Genomic DNA, 20,540 nt, shown 5'->3' on the forward strand with positions numbered 1-20,540 from the left:
ACGTTGGAAAAAGAACAAGCCTAACAAAAACATACAGCAAAGAATATACGAGATTACACAAGAAAGTCAACAATACGCAGAGCACTTAGCAATGCAATATTGGAACCAATTATGTGACGAAATGAACGGGCAACTGCACACCGCAAGGGTGTGGCACATGTTTCGAGCATTGCTTGGCCAACCGAAGCCACGACACCCCCTGCAACGCTACCAGCTACAAACAGGCTGTACGATGAAAGATTTGATCAAGGAGATCCGGGACACTTTCTATCCAGCTTTTGACCCACAGCCCATCGACATTCCAGCTGCGAATACTTCAGGGGACGCGGGCATAAATTCTTCATTTACCCAAGCGGAATTTCAAATGGCCCTACAGCTTCTACGGCGCAACACTGCCCCGGGACCTGACAAAATCACATATGGCATCCTACGCAATCTACCAGACAGAAATTCTAAAGATCATCAACCGAGTATGGGAGACTGGCCAAATACCGCTTGCATGGAAGGAAGCGCATGTAACCATGCTGCCCAAGCCGGGAAAAACGCTCAACAACCCAGGGAACTTACGCCCCATCTCCATGACGTCATGCGTAGGCAAACTCATGGAGAAAATGGTCCTCACAAGACTAGAATGGCATCTCGAGAACACATATCAACTGGCTCACACTCTCATAGGCTTTCGGAAACACGTCAGTACCCAGGACGTGGCCCTGATGATACACGAAGAAGTCTATGCTACACCCAGCGCAGTACAACTCCGGACCATAGTAGGGGTAGATATCAAAAAGGCCTTCGACAACGTTCTTCACAATGCCATCTTACAAAATTTGGCAGAGACTAACCCCGGATTACGAATGCTTCATTACATCAAAAATTTTCTCTCTGACAGAACTATCCGCATTCTGGGGCCGGACAACCAACCATCCGATGCGTTTCCAGTACATCGCGGGACACCCCAGGGTGCGGTACTCTCGCCGACGCTCTTTAATCTCGCAATGAAGAACCTTCCTCACAAGCTCAATCACATCTCAAACCTTCACCATGCCATCTACGCGGACGACATCACTCTCTGGTGTACCAAAGGAAACGCCGGAGAACAAGAATCGACTGTGCAAGAGGGCCTCGACATCATTTCAGCACATGCACGAAGTATTGGCCTACATTGCTCCCCGGAGAAATCCGAATGCGTTGTAGTCCTCAACTCCTACCACAAGATGGCTGAATCCACCAGAAACCTCATCAAGCTACATCTTGACGGACTTCACATCCCACGGAGACGTGTCATAAAAATTCTAGGTTTTTATTGGCAACAAGATGGAGGCAGTACAGAATGGATGAAGCGCACTACGCAGCAGGTACACCATATCGTACACATGATAAACAGAATCACTAAGCGCAAGTCGGGCCTTAAAGAACACGAAATCGGCAAAATCATGGAGGCAACTATTTACTCGAGAATCATGTACGCATACCCCTACATTCGCCTCAACAAAACGCAGCAGAAGAAACTCGAAGCCATGGTACGTAGATGCCAGCGAGTACAGCTCAGAGTCCCACCGTATGCCAAAAACACAGATATAAGCAGCCGCGATGCACAACACGCTAGACGAAAAGACTACCGCCCATAACGAAGCTCAACACCATCGATTAACAACGTCTACTCAAGGCCGGGCCATTCTACAAGATCTGGGATATGACATTAAGCACCTACCAGACATCCCGCCAGCACCCCCGCCCTGGGATTCTATCCCTAACATAAAGGTTTCACCTGTTCCCAAGACTATGAATGCGGACAGTCACCCAGGCAGACGACAAGCACGTGCTAACCATCTATAGCTACGCCTGACAACGACACGTACTATGTGGACGCCGCACATACTCCAGAGAAGACCACCACAGCTGTTGTGGGACCGAGGTACGAGACTATCCGCAGTCACGCAGCAGTACCTTCTCCTATTGACGCCGAGATACAGGCCATTACAGAAGCCGTTTGCCTACATACACACAACACTAGGGAGTTTTAGAATAACGTACGCAATTTTAGCGCACGCTAGCGCTAAATTTAGCGCTTGTATTAGCGCTCGCAACGCGAGAGAGTTTTAGAATAGCGTTTCTCCGTCGCGACGCAAAAGCCCAAGCATCTCGGGCTTGCGACGCCACCAAGATAGTCACAATTTTTATTTCACACACGAAATGCTGTAACTTTAGAAAGAAACAAGTTTTTTTGGTCCAGAGTACCACTTTAGATTTGTTTAAACACGAGAATGCGACGCGAGCGGTGGACCGGTCGTGCCCGCTTGCGTCGCCTCGGCAAGAGAGGTCTCGTGTACTAACCTTCGCACATCGTACCTTCGCCGAGAAGTGTTCGCGCGTCGCAAGCATCATGTTGCCGGTGATCGTTGCAAAACCGAGTACAATTTCGTCTCGTATTGAAAATCGCAGTTGCGAGGATGCCGCCAACGTCGCACTCACGACGCTGCCAAAGCAGCCGCCGACATAATCCCCTGGAAGCCGCCATTTTTGCTTAACTATGCTCGTCTTGGCTTTAGCCAACTTCTCATCATGAATCCTCCTTGGAGAAGCGCAAAGGCTCTTTGCGTACGCACGCTATTTCTGAAAAATAGCGCACGCTAAAATAGCGCACGCAAAGCGCAAAACCTGGTTTGCGTTCGGAGCATGCGCAGTGGCGACGACGCTATTCTTTGCGTGCGCAAAGCTTTAGCGTGCGCTATTCTAAAACTCCCTACTGACACCATCACAATACGCACAGATTGTCAGGGAGCGCTACGAGCTTTCACACAAAACATACTCCCAGATCACATTCGGACAACATACTAAAAACATGCACAAACATCCTACACTTCAGGTCCTCCTCGAGTGGATCCCGGGTCACCAGGAAATAGAGGGCAATGAACGAGCTCATGCCCTAGCTCGCGACCATTTAACACCGAGCAATCCCACTAGGTGGCCAGAGACCTACTGTCCCAGAGAGGCCGGAGCCGAACACCGGAAACAACGCCGCGCCCGGCTCAAAGAAGCCAAAGCTAACAGGCTTCTTCGTCCTTCACCATCCCACACACACACGAGAGAGGACGCAGCCCTGATCCGTCAGGCACAGACACTCACGCTACCCAACGACGCCATACAGCACCACATTGAAAACAGGTCGGGCGAACCGGCGTGTCAAGTATGCGGCGGTTACCCCAACGCCTTTCACACTTACTGGGAATGTCCTAGAGCCCTCTCTTCCCCCCATATTCTTACCCGATCTCACATCCCACCTTCCATCTGTCAGGTTCTTTATGGAAAAAAGAAAGGAAACTGAGAGGTCCGTCTGATTTTTGATCTAAAAAAAATATATTTGCACCCAGTTATTCTACTTACCGAATCCACGTAAAAAAAAGGGAAACTTATTAGCAAATAAATAAAAGAAAAGGGCGTACGTCCAAAGTTCGACTTGCCGGCACTGGTTTACGCTGGTGGTAGAAGCCGGTCTCGTAGCTGCCAGCGTACCGATGGTGACCAGTCAACCGGTTGTTAGGAGGGCTTTGCCGGTTCGCTCTTGAGCCAGGCTTGCCGTTCAAAGTCGACGGTGAAGAAAGGTCGGCAGACTCCTGTGAATGACAGCTTCGAATCCGTCCGCTCTTCGCCCTGAATCTCCTCGCTCTCCTCTACTTCTTTTCTTCCCCTTTTTCACTAGTCTCCTTCTATTTTCTTCCTCTTCTTGTCGCCGTATTGATCACATCACTACAATGACCCCCCCTTTAAGTTTTTTTTCCTTTTTAGTCCACGAAAAAAACAAAATAAAATATTCATAATGATGTGTCCTTTTGCTAAGTACAAATTCACAACCGACTAAGGTAATCCGCTCCGACATTTTCGTTGCCTTTAATGTGTTCTATTCGAAATGAATATTCTTGCAATAACAAACTCCAGCGGAGCACCCGACTCTTCAGCTGCTTTGCTTTGTTTAAGTACTGTAGTGGCTGATGGTCTGTTTGCACCACGAAATGCCTACCGTATAAGTACAGATGAAACTTATCCACTGCCCATACGAGTGCGAGGCACTCTCTCTCAATCGTAGAAAAGTTCTCTCTCGGAAGGAGCTGCTTACTGGCATACGCTAAAGGATGCAGTATCCCCTCGTGTTCCTGCATAAGCACCGCCCCCAAGCTGTGTTCAGAAAAATCGGTTCTTAGAATTAACTCTTTCGAGAGGTCTGCGCTTTTAAGAATAGGTGATTCCGCAAGTGCCCGCTTCAGCTCGTTGAAGGCTCTCTCGCGCGCGGTCGTCCACTCCTCGTCGTTTCGTTCGCGCTTCTTTGTTAGTTCCACCAAAGGACCCGCAATTTCTGCATAGTTAGGGATGAACGATCTATAGTATCCCGTTAAACCTAAGAAAGATCGAACTTGTTTCTTTGTCTTCGGTTTCTCTGCTTTCTTTATTTTCTCGAGTGATGAGGACAGTGGTCCTATCTCTGTGTTTCCTAGTTCGTGACCGAGGAAAGATATTCTCTCCATTCCGATCTCACACTTTTTTGGCTTCACCGTGATTCCCGCCTGCCGTATTTTCTCCATCACCCGTTGCAGTGGTTCCATATGTTCGTCCCAGGTGTCGGTGGCGATCAGGACATCATCTATATAATGGTGGACATTTGGAACGTTGGTCAGGAGCTGCCTCATCAATCGCGTAAACACAGCTGAGGCTGTCTTGATTCCAAATGGCATATATGCGAACTGATACAAACCAGAATCAGTTGAGAAGGCTGTTTTTGTTTTGGAATCATTTGTGAGTGGAATTTCCCAATATCCCTTTGCCAAATCCAATTTGGAAAACAATTTCTTTGGTCCTACCTCAGTGAGCACGACGTCAATTCGCGGGATAGGTTTGGCGTCTGGCGTTAAGACACTGTTGAGTGGTCGAAAGTCAATACAAAGCCTTACTGCACCATCTGATTTTTTCACTAAGACCAGCGGGGAGTTGTATGGAGAAGTGGATCTCTCAACTATTCCCAGCTTCAGCATCTCCTATACCTCCCTTTCAATCGTTTCCTTCATTGCGAATGGAATTGGGTACTGTTGGGTTCTGACGGGTGCCGACGTACTGAGTTCCAAATGGCAATGTAGAAGATCCGTTTTCCCCGGTACATCAGAGAAGACGTCGTCATAGTTGTACAGGAGCTTCTTCACTTCCGTAAGTTGTCCATCAGTTAACGTTTTAGACAGAAGCACATCTTCTGGCCCCTGGCTTCTCTGGACGCCTATAGAAGGAAGTTCATTTACGTCTTCTTCATCTCCTTTCGCTATGAAAGAACCCACATGTTCCGCGACAGAAAATGGTGCCTCGCGCTCTTCGTACCGCTTTAACATGTTGATATGAAAAACTTTGTGAGCATGACCCAAATTTAGCTTGTAGTCGACTTCGTTTTTCTTTTCGACCACGGGAAAAGGACCTTTCCATTGCATGAGCAATTTGTTGTGGCTGGTGGGCAGTAAGATCAGAGCCCGATCTCATACCTTCAACTGTCGGCCTCTCGCTCTTCGGTCATAATATCGCTTTTGAGTCTGTCTTGCTTCGTCCAGTTTTTGGTGAGCTAGTTCCATTAATGAAGCAATGGTGAGGGTGCAGGCTAGCTGGTGTAAATTGAGCATAGTTGTAACCCGAGACTGGGGATACGGACAAGGGACAAAACACAGAACGACAGGGACGAAGTCTCAAACGCAGCTACAAACTTTATTTCATAGGACAAACATATATGTCACTCGCCACCCTCGTCCCCCTCTTTTCCCTTCCTTTTCCCAAAACTCCACCCCTTCCCTCTTCCTTTTCCCAAGCCCCCGTACATTCCAGTCAAAAACAATTTTGATGGCGCCAACTCCAAGTTGCCGACAGATCCCGTGTCAACAGCCCACACCGCGACATCCCGAGGTCACTCCGGCTCTCCCAAACACAGTCGCAAAGACGCCGAAAGAACCCTTGTCCCCCCACACACACCGTGAAACCCCGAGGTCATCCCGGTTCTCTCAAACCAGTCAGCCGCAAAAATTTTTCGGCTGTAATCAATGAAAATGGAACGTGGCAGAAAGTTGTATCGGGGTTCATCCAGAAGGGGTTTTCTTTTGTGCCGTTGGCGAACGCGTTATCGCTCAGGAACACTGCGGAACTAATCGAAATTTTGGGGGAACATCACCATGAGCGTCGGTTTGTTTTTTCAATGGACATAAAAAACTTATACTATTCCTTGGAGAAAAATCTCCTGATGGAACGGGTCAAAGACCACCTGGAGCTAAATCTTGTAAGATTTCAGTCTGGAGCAGGAATTTCGGTTGACAGTTTTTTACGTATTTTAGAGTATTACTTGCAATCAACAGTGGTTGAGTACAGTGGACGAAAATATATTCAAAAAGAGGGTGTATGTATCGGGTCAGCGGTGGCGCCGATTCTGTCGGAGATTTATTTAAACAGTCTAGATTCCAGTGTGTTGAGTTTTCTAGGAGGAACGCCAGAGAACGTAGGTTTTGTCCGACGTTACGTCGATGATATTTTAGTGTGTACGGCAGAAGAAAAGCTGGGAAGAGATTTGGAAAGAATAGTCAGGAAGTCCGCACCAGAATTGGAATTTACGCTAGAAAGAGAGAAAGCTGGGAGCTTGCAGTTTCTGGATTTGCAGATTCACGTGAAAAATGGTATATGCTGGGAGTACGGAAAACTCATGCCGAAACCTATCCTGCCGCGCTCGAGTTGCCACTCCAGGACAGTTAAATGCGGCATTATTAGATCATTATTAGGCAATGCCTTAAACCGATCTTGCACACACTACGTTAGTAAGGCAGTGGAGAAGCAGATGTGTCGACTGAGGAATGCTGGGTTTTCGGGTGATAGCATAATTGGACAGATAAAAAAGATAGTTTCGGGAAATAAAGGAAGTCTAGAGCCCCGGCGGGGTCGTTGGGCGGTTATCCCGTACCACCATGACATCTCACACAACTTAAAGGCGTGCGCAAAGAAGTTCGGCGCCGACGTAGTTTTTGAGAGGGATTTCAGATTGGACCGGTTGACCCCATTTTTGAGAACACCCAACCAGTGTAAAAGGGCGCACAGAGAGAAGTCTACAGTATGCGCGATCGGTGTAGTGTACGAGATACCAATGAAATGTGGTGTCATTTATGTAGGTCAAACCAAAAGATGTGTGAATGACAGATTATCGGAACATAAAAGAAATGTAAAAAACAATTATACGAATTCGGAAATAGCTAAACATTTGAATGAATGTGCCGACTGCACTCCAGCCTGGGGAGACGTAAAGATTGTAGAAAAAGAAAACAACGACATGAAAAGATTAGTGAGAGAGACCATTAGAATAAAGACGTCTCCCGAATGCATCAGTCACACGTCCGTCCACTTAAGTTCGGAAGCCGAAAAATTTTTGCGGCTGACTGGTTTGAGAGAACCGGGATGACCTCGGGGTTTCACGGTGTGTGTGGGGGGACAAGGGTTCTGTCGGCGTCTTTGCGACTGTGTTTGGGAGAGCCGGAGTGACCTCGGGATGTCGCGGTGTGGGCTGTTGACACGGGATCTGTCGGCAACTTGGAGTTGGCGCCATCAAAATTGTTTTTGACTGGAATGTACGGGGGCTTGGGAAAAGGAAGAGGGAAGGGGTGGAGTTTTGGGAAAAGGAAGGGAAAAGAGGGGGACGAGGGTGGCGAGTGACATATATGTTTGTCCTGTGAAATAAAGTTTGTAGCTGCGTTTGAGACTTCGTCCCTGTCGTTCTGTGTTTTGTCCCTTGTCCGTATCCCCAGTCTCGGGTTACAACTATGCTCTAGTTCCATTGTTTGTTCTAACCGACTCCGAAGCTCTAACACGTAGCTATAAGTCGTCTTCAGCTCATCACTGATTGTATCTTCAGTCCAGATTTCTTTCAGCACCGACAATGGGCCTCGTATGTGTCGTCCATAAATCAACTCGAAAGGAGAAAACCCTAAACTCGCCTGTGGCGCTTCGCGGTAGGCGAAGAGCACTGGCGCCAAGTACTCGTCCCAAGACTGAGGTTTCTCTTCGCACATCCTTTTCAGCATTTGCTTGAGCGTACCTTTAAATTTTCCGACCAGACCATTGCACATGGGGTGGTACGGGGAAGACAATAAGTGCTTGATCGAGAGAAGCTCCATTACCTCATTCATCAACTCCGAGGTAAAGCTCGTACCCCTGTCTGAAAGAATTTCGCGTGGCAGACCCACTCTGGAGAACATTTCGATTAAACCCTCCGCTACTGTTCGCGAGTCAGTGGATGGTAGAGCGACGGCATCTGGGTATCGAGTCGCAAAATCCACTAGGGTGAGTATGAACCGATTCCCCTTCTTAGAGGTGGGTGACAGCGGTCCTATCAGATCGATAGCCACTCGTTCGAAAGGTGTCTCAATGATGGGCATGCGCCCCAAAGGTGCTTTCGACAACATTCCTTTAGGAATCGTTCTCTGGCACAGGTCACACGACCGCACAAACCGCTTAACATCCGCTAAGACTCCAGGCCAATAAAAAGATTCTAGGACTCTGTCACTCGCGCGCTTGGCACCCTGGTGGCCTGCCATTGCGATATCATGAGCCAGACTGAGGATATTGTGGCGTACCATTCTGGGGACAACCACTTGGCGGAACTCCTTCCCGTTTGCGAGGAGGCATCTGCGGAAGAGAACTCCCTTGCTTAAATAAAAACTGTAGGTGTTGCCCCCTTTTGTCACGTGAGTGTTGGCGATCCTTCCGCGGCAGATATCCAATGACGTGTCTTTCAACTGTTCTCTTTGAAAGACGTCCTTTGTAACATCTTCAAAGCCGAGGTTGGGTGTGGGATTTGGAGTAGCAGGAACATGGCTTTTCAATGCGGCGAGTATGTTCCTGTCCAGTTGCAAACTCTCTGTTGCTTCAGCCTCCTCCCCACTTCTCCCATTTGGCTCGAGGTCTAGTACCTCCTTGGCTCCCTGAACGTTGCCAATAATTACGTCATAAAGTGGCTCGTCCATACATTTTGCGACAACCTCTCCAGTAAAGTATGAAGAAGCTATTCTAACGATTGCTTCTGGTAACAATTTGCATGTTCCGTCTACTAGGACCACCTGACGTTGTTTGCCCGTCAGGTGCTGAGGACCAACCAACTTTCTGCGCACGATAGCGGTGTTGCAGCCAGTATCTCGTAACACCTTAGCGGGCTGTCCGTCTAGTAGTCCACGTTCTACTGGCATGCGTCTCTTTGGTTGGTGGTCCTTTTTATCGCACACAACACTCACGAGTGCTTCGTTGGTTTGCTCCACACCGTGCGTTTCTTCGTTATGCATATGGCTTTCTTCAAACTCACATGCTGTACTTCCAGATTCAGGTACTATAAAGCATGAGAGCTGAGTTTTCCCGCCCTTCCGCTGAAAGCAAGCTTTGGCATCGTGTCCCGATCTCTGACAAATTTGACATACTAGGAGTCGCTGTTCAGGTCTGGACACGCAATCTGTCGCTCGGTGACCAACTCTGCCGCACAAGAAACACCTGATTTTTGTTTCTTGCTTGATACTTGGCAGGTCATTCTTTAAATCATTATCACACTGGCTATGGTCCTCCTTGAAGTGAGCCAGATTGTCTTGCCTGTGTGCTTCCATGAACTTATCCGCTGCCGCAGCCATCAAGGGAAGTGTATTGCAACTCCGCTCCTTGAGGAACACAGCCAGCTTCAAATGACAGCCCTTGATGAACTGTTCAGCGATCACCAGGTCCCGCAGATCGCCGTACGTTTTGGGACGAAGGCCCACCTCCACCCAGCGATCGAATAATCCCTCTAGCCTCGCGGCGTACTGGCTGCCTGTCTCGCCGTTATTTGGAGAGCTTCCTCGGAATCTTTCGCGATATCCTTCGGTTGTAAAGCGAAACCGCTGTAAAAGTGCCATCTTTACTTTCTAATAATCTAAGGAGTCGTCCGGGGACATCCTTCCGAATACATTTAGGGCCTCACCCACCAAGCAGAGGCTTAATGCAGTGGCCCATTTTCCTCTTGGCCACTACTGTCCCATGGCTAGGACCTCAAATCTTTTCAGGTATGCATCCAAGTCGTCTCTTTGGTCATCAAACGACGGCATTAGCTTATGAGGACTGAGGTACTGTGGTGCCGTAACCCCTTGGGGTCCTTCACCACCGCCTGCACCACGCCTGTCACTTGCCGACCCCTCGGCCTCAATCACCCTAAGCTTAAGCTGGTGCGTTCTCTCCGTTCTTTCCTCCAGTTCCGCTTTCTGTCGGAGAGCTTCTCGTTCGGCCACTCTGTCCTCTCTTTGCCGAGCTCGTTCCTGATCAACCCATGTTCGCAATTCTGTTCCTGTGATCCCCAGCTTTTCACCCAGGGTCATCAACTCCTTTAAATCCATAACTTATATGTTTTCACCAAAAACCAGACGGATGATCGTCAGAGTCCTGTCGCGGACGCCAGTTATTGTCAGGTTCTTTATGGAAAAAAGATAGGAAACTGAGAGGTCCGTCTGATTTTTGATGTCAAAAAAATATATTTGCACCCAGTTATTCTACTTTCCGAATCCACGTAAAAAAAGGGAAAATTATTAGCAAATAAATAAAAGAAAAGGGCGTACGTCCAAAGTTCGACTTGCCGAGGTTGGCACTGGTTTACGCTGGTGGTAGAAGCCGGTCTCGTTTGGCTCCAGCTGCCAGCGTACCGATGGTGACCAGGGGGGCTATGTTGCGCTTTTTGCACTCCCAGGCGACTAGGGAGAGGGAAGTGACGTCAACAACGCAGCAAATGCAGATTGGATGTTGATTTTGTTTTCTTCTGTCAACATCCAATCTGCATTTGCTCTAGTCGTTGACGTCACTTCCCTCTTCCAAGTCTCATGGGAGTGCAAAAAGCGCAACATAGCACCCCAGTGAACCGGTTGTTAGGAGTGAGTGAGTGAGAAAACGTATTTATTAAAGGAATGGGATACATCACGATTTTTTGATAAAGTCATCCAATCGTGACGGGAGAAGGGGATTATGGGAAGGGTAGGGGGAGGAGGCTAAATGTAACAGGCGATCCCCGATGAGCGGACGAAACTAATCAGGGAATCGAGAATGTGTTTGCGGTGCGGGTGCTCGAGCCTGGGGCGGGTCCAGTCCTCGTACGTAGCTGGTCTTGCCTCTTCAGGGAGTGAGTTAATGGCGTCGTTCCGATGCTCTGCGACCCCCTCGCACGTCCAGACGAGATGGGTGCACGTGGCTGGAATCCCGCAGTGCATGCAGAGCGGATCAGGGCCGACGTCTTCGGGTGTGGACGGGCGGTGAAACCTCGCCAGCCACATGAGGGTAATTGCCGTCTTCGTTTGAAGCCTGCGTATGCAGACCCGTTCCCACCTGCTGTAACCAGGAGGGACAGGGTCTTCATCAGGTGGGAGAAGGGCGCCGAGTCTGAGCTTCCTGGCAGCCCTCTCCTCTTTTTTGATCTCTTCAATGTCGGGTGGGAAGCCCGGGTCTTCTTCCACGAGGGGGGGGACCGTGGCCAGGTGAGGGCATAAAACCTGCATGTAGCTGCGCCCTCGCGGCCTCGTTCGCCCTCTCGTTCCCCGGGACACCTTCGTGTCCGGGGACCCACGAAAGTACGATGTTGACTCGCGGACGAGATCCAACAATGATGCTCTTGATTTGTTTTACCACCGGATTTGTGCTGTTGCCCCGGCCGCATTCTTGCAGAGCTTCACGGGAATCGGTGAAGATGCGTGCTTCAGTGACTGTTCGAGGTAGCGTATGTGCCGCTTCTTGGATGGCGTGAAGCAGCGCTAATAACTCTGCCGTTTTCGGGCTGCTGGTTTTGTGCGTGATGCCACTCCATGTGGTGTTCCTGGAGACAGAGTGCCATGCAATCGCTGAGCGGCCCGCGTCGTCTCTGGCAGCATCTGCATACATGACTTCGGCGCCGGTCAGTGAATTTATCTCTTCGAGGTGTTTGTCCGCCGCGTGCTTGCGCCTTCGGCATAGAAACGGCCTCAAAGTAGGCTACCGCGTTCAAAACGTGTTAGAAAAAAAAAAAAAAAAAACATTTTGAAAGTGAGCCAGATATCTTTTTTTTTTTTAATACGATACTTTTCCTTTTCTTGATTACTGGTTTGATCGGGACTACAAGCTCGTTCTCCGATGGCGGAGGGCTTTGCCGGTTCGCTCTTGAGCCAGGCTTGCCGTTCAAAGTCGACGGTGAAGACAGGTCGGCAGACTCCTGTGAATGACAGCTTCGCCGGTGTATTCCGGAGCCAAGCTTTTTCGAATCCGTCCGCTCTTCACCCTGGATCTCATCGTTCTCCTCTACTTCTTTTCTTCCCCTTTTTCACTTGTCTCCTTCTATTTTCTTCCTCTTCTTGTCGCCGTATTGATCACATCATTACACCATCCCATATTCCTGGGAGAGCTGGACCGTTCCACCCCAGGAACTCCGCCCGACCCTGTGGCCATTGCTGGTGGCCCACATCAAACACATAACGGGGTCCTGTCAACCGGACCCAGCAGCGGGGTCCAGCCAGGCTCCTTAGATAGCGACGACTCGGACTAACCGCTCATTCACACTGGAAGCGGATCCGCGTTCGCAAAGCGGTTGCGAACGCGGTTGTATAAAGATCCAGTACAATTGCACGCGCACTCGCTGATATGAAGTGCGCGTGCAATTGCACTGGATCTTTATACAACCGCGTTCGCAACCGCTTTGCGAACGCGGATCCGCTTCCAGTGTGAATGAGCGGTAAGAGTTGTTTTAAAATAAAGTATTTCTCTCTCTCTCTCGTCACCTTCATTTGTGTCAATATAAATCTGATCACATTGAACTATGTGTAATTGGCCTTTGAAATCTCCGATAACGGCGCACAGGCAATTTTATATTTTTCAACGCGTCAGTGGTTTTGTTGTGCATGTGTCTCGCCATTTGGCTCAGGAAGATTTTCGCGTTTTGTTCTGCCCACATTTGCTGCACACGGAAACTCGGAGCGGCAACTGGCCCCCTTGCACGAGAACTGGCGCAGCCGTGCGCGTTCCAAAGAAAGCTTGTGCAGAGAAAAACACGCAAAGGACCAGGGATGTCAAATTCAGGATAAATAAAAATACCCCACTCTATCGAAGCGCCACCACACACGATTTCTCGCATTGATGTATAGGCCTGGAAGTAGAGTGCCTTCATACACACGCGCTCTTTTGCTTGAGTGGTGACATCTCAGCCATTTTTCCGCCCAATCGTTGTTTTATGCGTGTTGAAGTGCGCGCAATCCGGTGTCGCTCAGCTCGAGCGCGTAGCTTTGGCTAATGCATAAACGCCATTTTACCACCCAAGTCACGCACCAAGTGCGCGAGAGCGTCACGCGCTGGCACATTCAGGGCAACAATGGATGTCTTCACCCTGAGACAGACAGACATGTAGGCACCCTACCTGGAAGGCGATTCCACCGCCATCTGTTGGTTCAGAACCACACTAACCAAGGATGGGGTTGCACCTTAACTCAGAGCGAACTGCGCGCGTAATGCCCATAGCAAGTCCAAAGTACAACTGCTGATAACGTCGCTAGGGCGATGACTACGTCAGAAGAAAACGAGGCACTACGATTGGTGGATAGACTATGTGTTATGTATCAAGCAACTAAGCTGCCGCCCAGAACAACCGAACAGCGTGAGGCATGATCTCGAGCGGGTGCATGCGCGCGGCGGCGCAAGCATCCGAGACTGACCTAGGCCTAGGCGCCATGCCAGTCCTGTCCGTTTCGTACCAGGAAAGATCTTGATGTATTTAACAATTGGCGACGAGGATGGAATGGGAAGTGACAACTCTCATCTATCATGAACATGGACATCATGAATAAACGCTCCATAGAGCTGGGGCAGCGCCCACAAGATAGCGTTCAGGAAGCTAAAGGAGCTCATCCTGCAAAGAACCACTCTGATTCACGACGATGAATCTAAGCCCCTCATGCCCTCCTGCGACGCGTCCCCCTACCGCAGTGGCTTCAAACTCATTTGAGTGTGGGGCCAGGTATCCCACACCTGAAAGGTCGAGTTCCAACGTAAGACGAGGGAGGGGAGGGACCTTGTGCTTCATGTTTTTTTTTTGTAATCTCAAAGTTTTGTTAGTGACATCTTTACATTTGATTTGCTCTTAAGCCTATTTTTGGCCTTGACCTGATGTGATAAGAATCAAAATGACACCGCTCCGCCAACGTGCCGGCATTTTTAATAGAACAAGTACACCGTCATTCCCGTTTGCTCAATTCACCCAGGAATTAACCAAGCTCAAGATGTCTCGAAAAACAATCAGTTAATGTGACAGTTGTTGTTTTCCTGACGACTTTTACTACAACACTCGAACAAATACTTGCATTTTAATGGTAATAGCTTTTTGAAGGCGAGAATCCCGAGCTCGTAGCTTTATCTTTGCCAGTTGCTCCTGCTGATTGTTCGCGCAGACGAAATGCATCCTTCAACGAACAGTTTGCGCTTGCAGTCTAGCCGCGGAATTATAGTACATTACACAAATCTGGGAAGCAAAGTATAAAGTGAAAGAAAGGGCAAATGAACACAGATAAGCATAAACTATGCGAATACGTTAAAAGAGCAGGGCTACCTTTTGAGCGAAAATGAATCGGCGAGAGGTGATCACGCTGGCGCATGCCATTTATAGCGCTCTAGACATTGGGACCGGGACGCGTAGCCGGTTGCCTGCGGGCTGCGTCCCAGCGAGTCGTGGGCCGCATGCGACCCGCAGGCCGCGTGTTTGGGACCCCTACCCTACGGCGTCGGTGCCGTCTTGGCCCGGTTGGACAGCGCAGGCCGTGAAGCGCCGATAGCGTTTGCTTCTAGGACATTAGGAAACGTTGAGAAGAATTATTCTCAACTAGATAGAAAGGGCCTCGCAATTATTTACGGCGCAATACATTTTCACCAGCACATTGCCGGACGACATGTTGTTATCGTCACGATCGAACCACCAACCACTGCTCGGCATTCTGGGACCACACAAGCCAATGCCGCAAGTGCTGTCTCCGCGCATGATGCGTTTGTGTGTCAAGCTCGCAGCTTACGAGCTCGTGTACCGTCCGGGAAAGAGGCACCAGGATGCTGATGCATCGAGTCGACTTCCCTTAGTGGACAGTGAGGACGAACTATGCCCGCCTGGAGGCGTGCTGATCATAGAAGCGCTTCCGGCATCACCGCTCACGGCAAAAAGGATTACAAGCATGACGCTTCAAGACCGTATCCTCTCCCAGATTTCCAAAGCGTTACAGCAAGGGAACTCTGACCACCTTAAGGGGGACGGTTCTTCCCATACAAAAATAAACTTACTGAACTCTCGACTCAACAAGGCTGTGTCATATGGCACTCACGGGTGGTCATTCCATCATCAGCACGTTCGGAAGCCATGAAATTACTAAACGCTGGGCACAAGGGCATAGTGTCAATGAAAGCAACAGCCAGGAGCTATTTATGGTGGCCTGCGATCGACAAGGACATCAAGTGCGCCCTCAAAAAATGCATGACCTGCCAGGAATCCTGGCGTACACCGGTGAAGGCACCAGTTCCTATCTGGGAGCACCCATCTCAGCCATGGCATACGATGCACATTGATTTTGCAGGAGCGATGGAAGGACAGATGCCCCTCGTTGTTGTGGATGCGTCCACCAAATGGCTGGAAATGAGAGCAATGACTTCGGCAACCTCCACAGCTGTTATTCGGGAACTGCGTGCTATTTTCGTGACTTTTGGCCTGCCACAGAAAACTGTCAGACAATGTGAGCGTTTTTGTATCAAGAGAAGTGCTCGACTTTTACAACCGAAATGGAATAAAAGCGGTGACAAGCGCATCCTATATCATCCTGCTACCAACAGCCATGCTGAGCGCATGGTCTATGAACTGCAACAAGCGCTTCAGAAAGATAAAGTTGGTAGCTTGTTGGTGAGACTGCAAGATTCCTCTACATGCAGCACACCACCGTTACAACTTCGACAGACAAAACGCCTGAACTGCTTATGCTCGGTCGCGAACTTGCATCTAGCATTAGCCGACTGACACCAGAGCAGACAAGCAACCAGAAAAAAAGGCGAGGAAGGAAAGGAAGTGGCAACCTCTTCACGCCGCTTTGTTGAAGGACAACCAGTGTTTGCCCTGAATTTTCGCTGGAAGCCAAGGGGGATAGAGGGAATGCTTCTCAAGCACCTTGGTCTAAGGTCTTGGCTCCTTCAAACGAGATTTGGAGAAATTCGCAGGCACGTGGACCACATACGTAGACGATTGTCGGGTTCTACGTCACACGCATCTCGGGTTCCCCTGAGTCCCTCACAGGCGGCTCGTGCGAATCGTCGGCGCCAGCAGCGTGGTTCACAGCCGCGGAGGCTGAAACCGTCACTCCAACTCTTACTACTGAGAAGCTGCCTCCGAGTTTACCGTTACAGCATCCGGAAGGAACTGTAGCAGTAGACCCCGTCCAAGTTGGTCCACCGGCTACTCTACCGGTGTGCGTGCGGAGGCAGTGGACCCGGCTCAAGTGTATCGACGCACCAACCCTCCTCGGGCTAAGCATCCACCTTCAAGATATCAACAGTCAATCTAAGGGGGAAGAAGTGTTATGTAGCAAGCAACCAAGTTGCCGTCCAGAACAACCAAACAGCGCGAGCCATGATCTTGAGCGGGTGCATATACGCGCGGCGGCGCGACCATCCGAGACTGACCTAGGCGCCATGCCAGTCCTGTCCGTTCCATTCCAGTAAAGATCTTGATGCATTTAACACTATGACGCCGCGAATTCTCGATCTACACACTCTGTCCGCGCACGAAAAAAATTTCAGAACCTATACTCCGTTTCACCTTACGTTGTACCGCAGCGAAGGCTAGAAGCGCGAGCTCAATCCTTGGCAGCTGCCCTTAATGCACGAAAGCTTATGCCGCCGAGATGTGCCCTAGAGTGAGGAGCTCGCGCTCGTATCCTTCCCTGCGGTACAAGAGATATTTTGGTGGCGCCCTCCTATTGTTACCTCTCGTGACGTCATTACCTTGCGAACAAGTTCGATGTTATTTGCAATGAACATGATGGAAGCTTCAAATCATTGCGCTCTGAAAGCAACACCGCCAACATTGAACTCCTTGCATTACTCCAATTTCCCTCAATGAGACATCCTTTGCTGACGTCGTAGTCAGCATTCGGCCAATCGTGGAAAGCCCACCACAGCGACCCTTTCGATCGGACACGTCGCCAATAGCCATAGACAGCTTCGCTGTAAAAAACGGCGGCGATGCTTGTTGTGAAACGATGGCTCGAACAACGCGCACAACGACGGGTTTTCCGCGAGCACGCGGATGCCTTCGCGATACGCGACGATTGCTTTCGACGACAATACTGCTTGTCGAAAACCACAGTGAGACGGCAGTGTGACCTGGGGGGCTATGTTGCACGTTTTGGATTCCCAGGAGACTAGGGAGAAGGAAGTGACGTCAACAACGCTCTTTGAATGTTGATTGGTGGATTCGCTGATGACGCGTTGCGTGGTGCTGCTAAGATACGTTCATTCACACCTACGTCACTTCCTGCTCTCTAGTCGCCTGGGAGTCCAAAACGTGCAACATAGCCCCCCAGCTGCGCGACGAGAGACGGCGACCATGATGACCGCCGAGCAGCAGCTACTAATAGAGTCGGACTGAGATTCTTCGCAGCTGGGATCTACATGGGCATGGTCGCCACCGATGACCACATCGCTAATGTTCAGTCGATGATGATCTGAGCCGCGACGGACGACACGAGTGTCGTTGTCAACCGGCTGGGAGGAGGCGGCTGGGTGGACAAAACTCCGGACCAAGGCAGCCAAGGCATCTGCGAAAGAGGGCTTTCATGGCCACCATGCACGGCAAGCTCACCGACGTCATTCCAGGTGAAAATATGAAGTGGTATTTTAAGTGGTACTTCTTGCTTTCAAGTGGTACCACTTGCAAACTAAGTAGTACCACTTGGGCCTCAAGTGGTGCCACTTGGGCCTCAAGTGGTACCGCTGAGCTTGCAAATGGTGCCAAATGAGCTTCAAGTGGTACCGCTCGGTTGCAAATGGCACCAGTTTGCAAAATCACACATAGCGCTAATAAAATAAGTGAAAGCTGTTGCTCAATCTGAAGAAAAGTTTCAGGTGTCCTAAATAAGTGGTTGTTACAAAAAGCCAAATTCAAATATTTTGACAAGATTTCATACTGTATACAGTGTGTTATAGGTCTATGCGACATTATCCGACACGACCGCCGGAGAACAATCACGAATCAGGAAGATAACGAGCCACGCCCAGCGTTTCTTAAGCCGTCATTTGCCACGTGCACTGCGTGTACCCTCTGGGGGTGTTTTCTTCATTGTTATATTTTCATATATTCGGATAACTTCGTACTCTTCTATGCTATGTATTCGGTACTTACTTCTTCTTCATCATCATCATCATTTTTGAATAAAGAGTCTCATGAGAGCAGCACAGGTGACTGGACGTTCCTTCCCGATCCGCCGGGTCCACCTAGGACTCTACATTCTTTTGACGATGGGTGGACGGCGGATCCGACATCAAACCCCCTCAAGACGTTTTGAGTGAACCAGGGCAGTCAGAAATTCTCTGGGAGCGATGGATTTCGCTCTTCGAATGTTTCATGGGGGCATGTGGTGCTCACGCGCTGCCCTCGGAATGTCGTCGATACCTTCTGCGCCAATGCCTGGGAGCGGAGGGTCAACCGGTCTTCGACGCATTGCCGTCATCCCGCGCTGTCACTGTGCCGTCGCCAGCAACGACGTCAGCGGCAGCCGCTTCTAAAACTCCGACAAGAGACGTCGACACCCTCAGCGCGCACTATGAAAAGTCGTGCAACATGGACCTGGAGCGTCATCGGTTCCGCCAGCGTTATCAACAGCCCGAAGAACCATTGTCGGATTATTAGACTACCCTACGGGACTTCACAGTTCGTGTCGTTCCGACCAATCGGGGCACCACCATTGGCTCCTATCAAGCAAAAAAATAATGAAGCAGACCAAACCAACCATGGTAGCAAAATACATGGCGCCAGCTTTTTGGGGTCGCGTGGGACTTGCCGGAACAACTTATGGGGGCAAGGTGGCACCGAAGGACAAACAAAAACAAAATGTGGTGGTCCGGAAGGAACTGAGTCCCTTCAAAGTCATATATAAGTGAGTTCAATCTGTTCAATCATATGACTGTATCCCCATGAGCTGTTATTAGATTAGTATCTTTCTGCTGTCCTTGCAGAAACAGTATAACATTGGAGACACTAGAACAAGGTGCCTGTTCAGCAAGTCAGGGGGGATCGGTGGCCGAGTGGTCTAGCGCACACCAGCTCGGAGCACGTGGAGCGAAAGCTCGCGCTGCAGAACCCAGGGATCCTGGGTTCGAGCCCCACCCCTGCCCGTTTCGATCTGGATGAGCATCGTACCGGCGTGCGGTCGTGTATCACTACTGCGTGATGCACGTTAAAGACCCCAGGCTAGCGGCTGTACCGCACTGGCTAAATTTCTCATCTACAGCTGGGAGACTCGTCGCCCCTGTGAGGCAGACCAAGTTCTAGGCTGTATAAACACACACACAACCCAATTATTATTATTCAGCAAGTCATCAGTAACATGTCGACAGTCCTGTCACAAAAGATCCAGGACTCCTGAAAAGCTCTGAGGCACCTGGGTTTTGAGGATTTTTAATCTTCATCAGCCCAAGTACTTCTGCTCTACAAGCACTTTCAACTGTAAAATAAAAGTAAGAAAGACTAACATCTGGCTTTGTTTTTGTGCATCTATATTACAATGGTACCCCTCGCAAGTGGTACCACTGGCAAATGGTACCACTAGCAAGTGGTACCACTGGAAAGTTGTACCACTTGCAAGTGGGTTATTAAACGGGTACCATTTGCAAGTGGTACCACTAACAAGTGGTACCACTTGCGAGTTGTACCACTTCCTAGTGGCACCTGTTCAATAAACCACTTGCAAGTGGTACCACTTGCACATATTTTCACTTGGGATGGGGTACGTTGACTGAACCTAGAATCTAAATGAACCTTTGTCGCCATCATCGGTCTGAAGGAGACCGTCACCGTTCTGAAGGCCTCCTACATTTTGCCGCAAATACCACTTTGCCGTTAACATCGTGGTGGTAAGTTGACGTTAAAACTACAGTTTTTAACCGCTTCCAAGTTAGTGCATGTTTATTACCTATGTCTACAGTTGACCATTTGTTGCGATTTTTAGCTACTGTCATTCACACAATAAAGTCTGAATGGGTTGCTGATGGCATTTTATTGTATCAATTATATATTTAGCTTTTCACGCCAAGCTTCTGCAGTTTCATGCCAGTCATTGGACTAAGAAACGCTGTTCGACACTCTGCAGTGAACTGTCAGAACAGGTGGGTCCTAAAATTAGTCGTTAGTTCTATAGATAGCAGGAGCTTAGTCTGCCAAAGCATGGAAACATTGACTGTCGACGATAAATTTAGACAGTGCATTCTTGTAAATAGTTGTCATCTCT

The 20,540-nt window shown here is 49.4% G+C and overlaps 1 protein-coding gene across 1 annotated transcript; it reads right to left on the reverse strand.

The window, feature by feature from the left end:
- Positions 1 to 5,027: 5,027 nt before the first annotated feature.
- LOC120841353 lies at positions 5,028 to 9,929 on the reverse strand. Its single transcript, XM_040212229.1, has 2 exons — positions 7,846 to 9,929; positions 5,028 to 5,481 (listed from the first exon to the last, which is right to left on the reverse strand). Exons 1-2 carry the CDS (start codon positions 9,927 to 9,929, stop codon positions 5,028 to 5,030), a joined length of 2,538 nt encoding a protein of 845 aa, XP_040068163.1.
- Positions 9,930 to 20,540: the final 10,611 nt, after the last annotated feature.

Source organism: Ixodes scapularis, unplaced genomic scaffold (assembly GCF_016920785.2).
Source record: "Ixodes scapularis isolate PalLabHiFi unplaced genomic scaffold, ASM1692078v2 PGA_scaffold3__209_contigs__length_174095766, whole genome shotgun sequence".
In the NCBI taxonomy this organism is placed as follows: Eukaryota; Metazoa; Arthropoda; class Arachnida; order Ixodida; family Ixodidae; genus Ixodes; species Ixodes scapularis.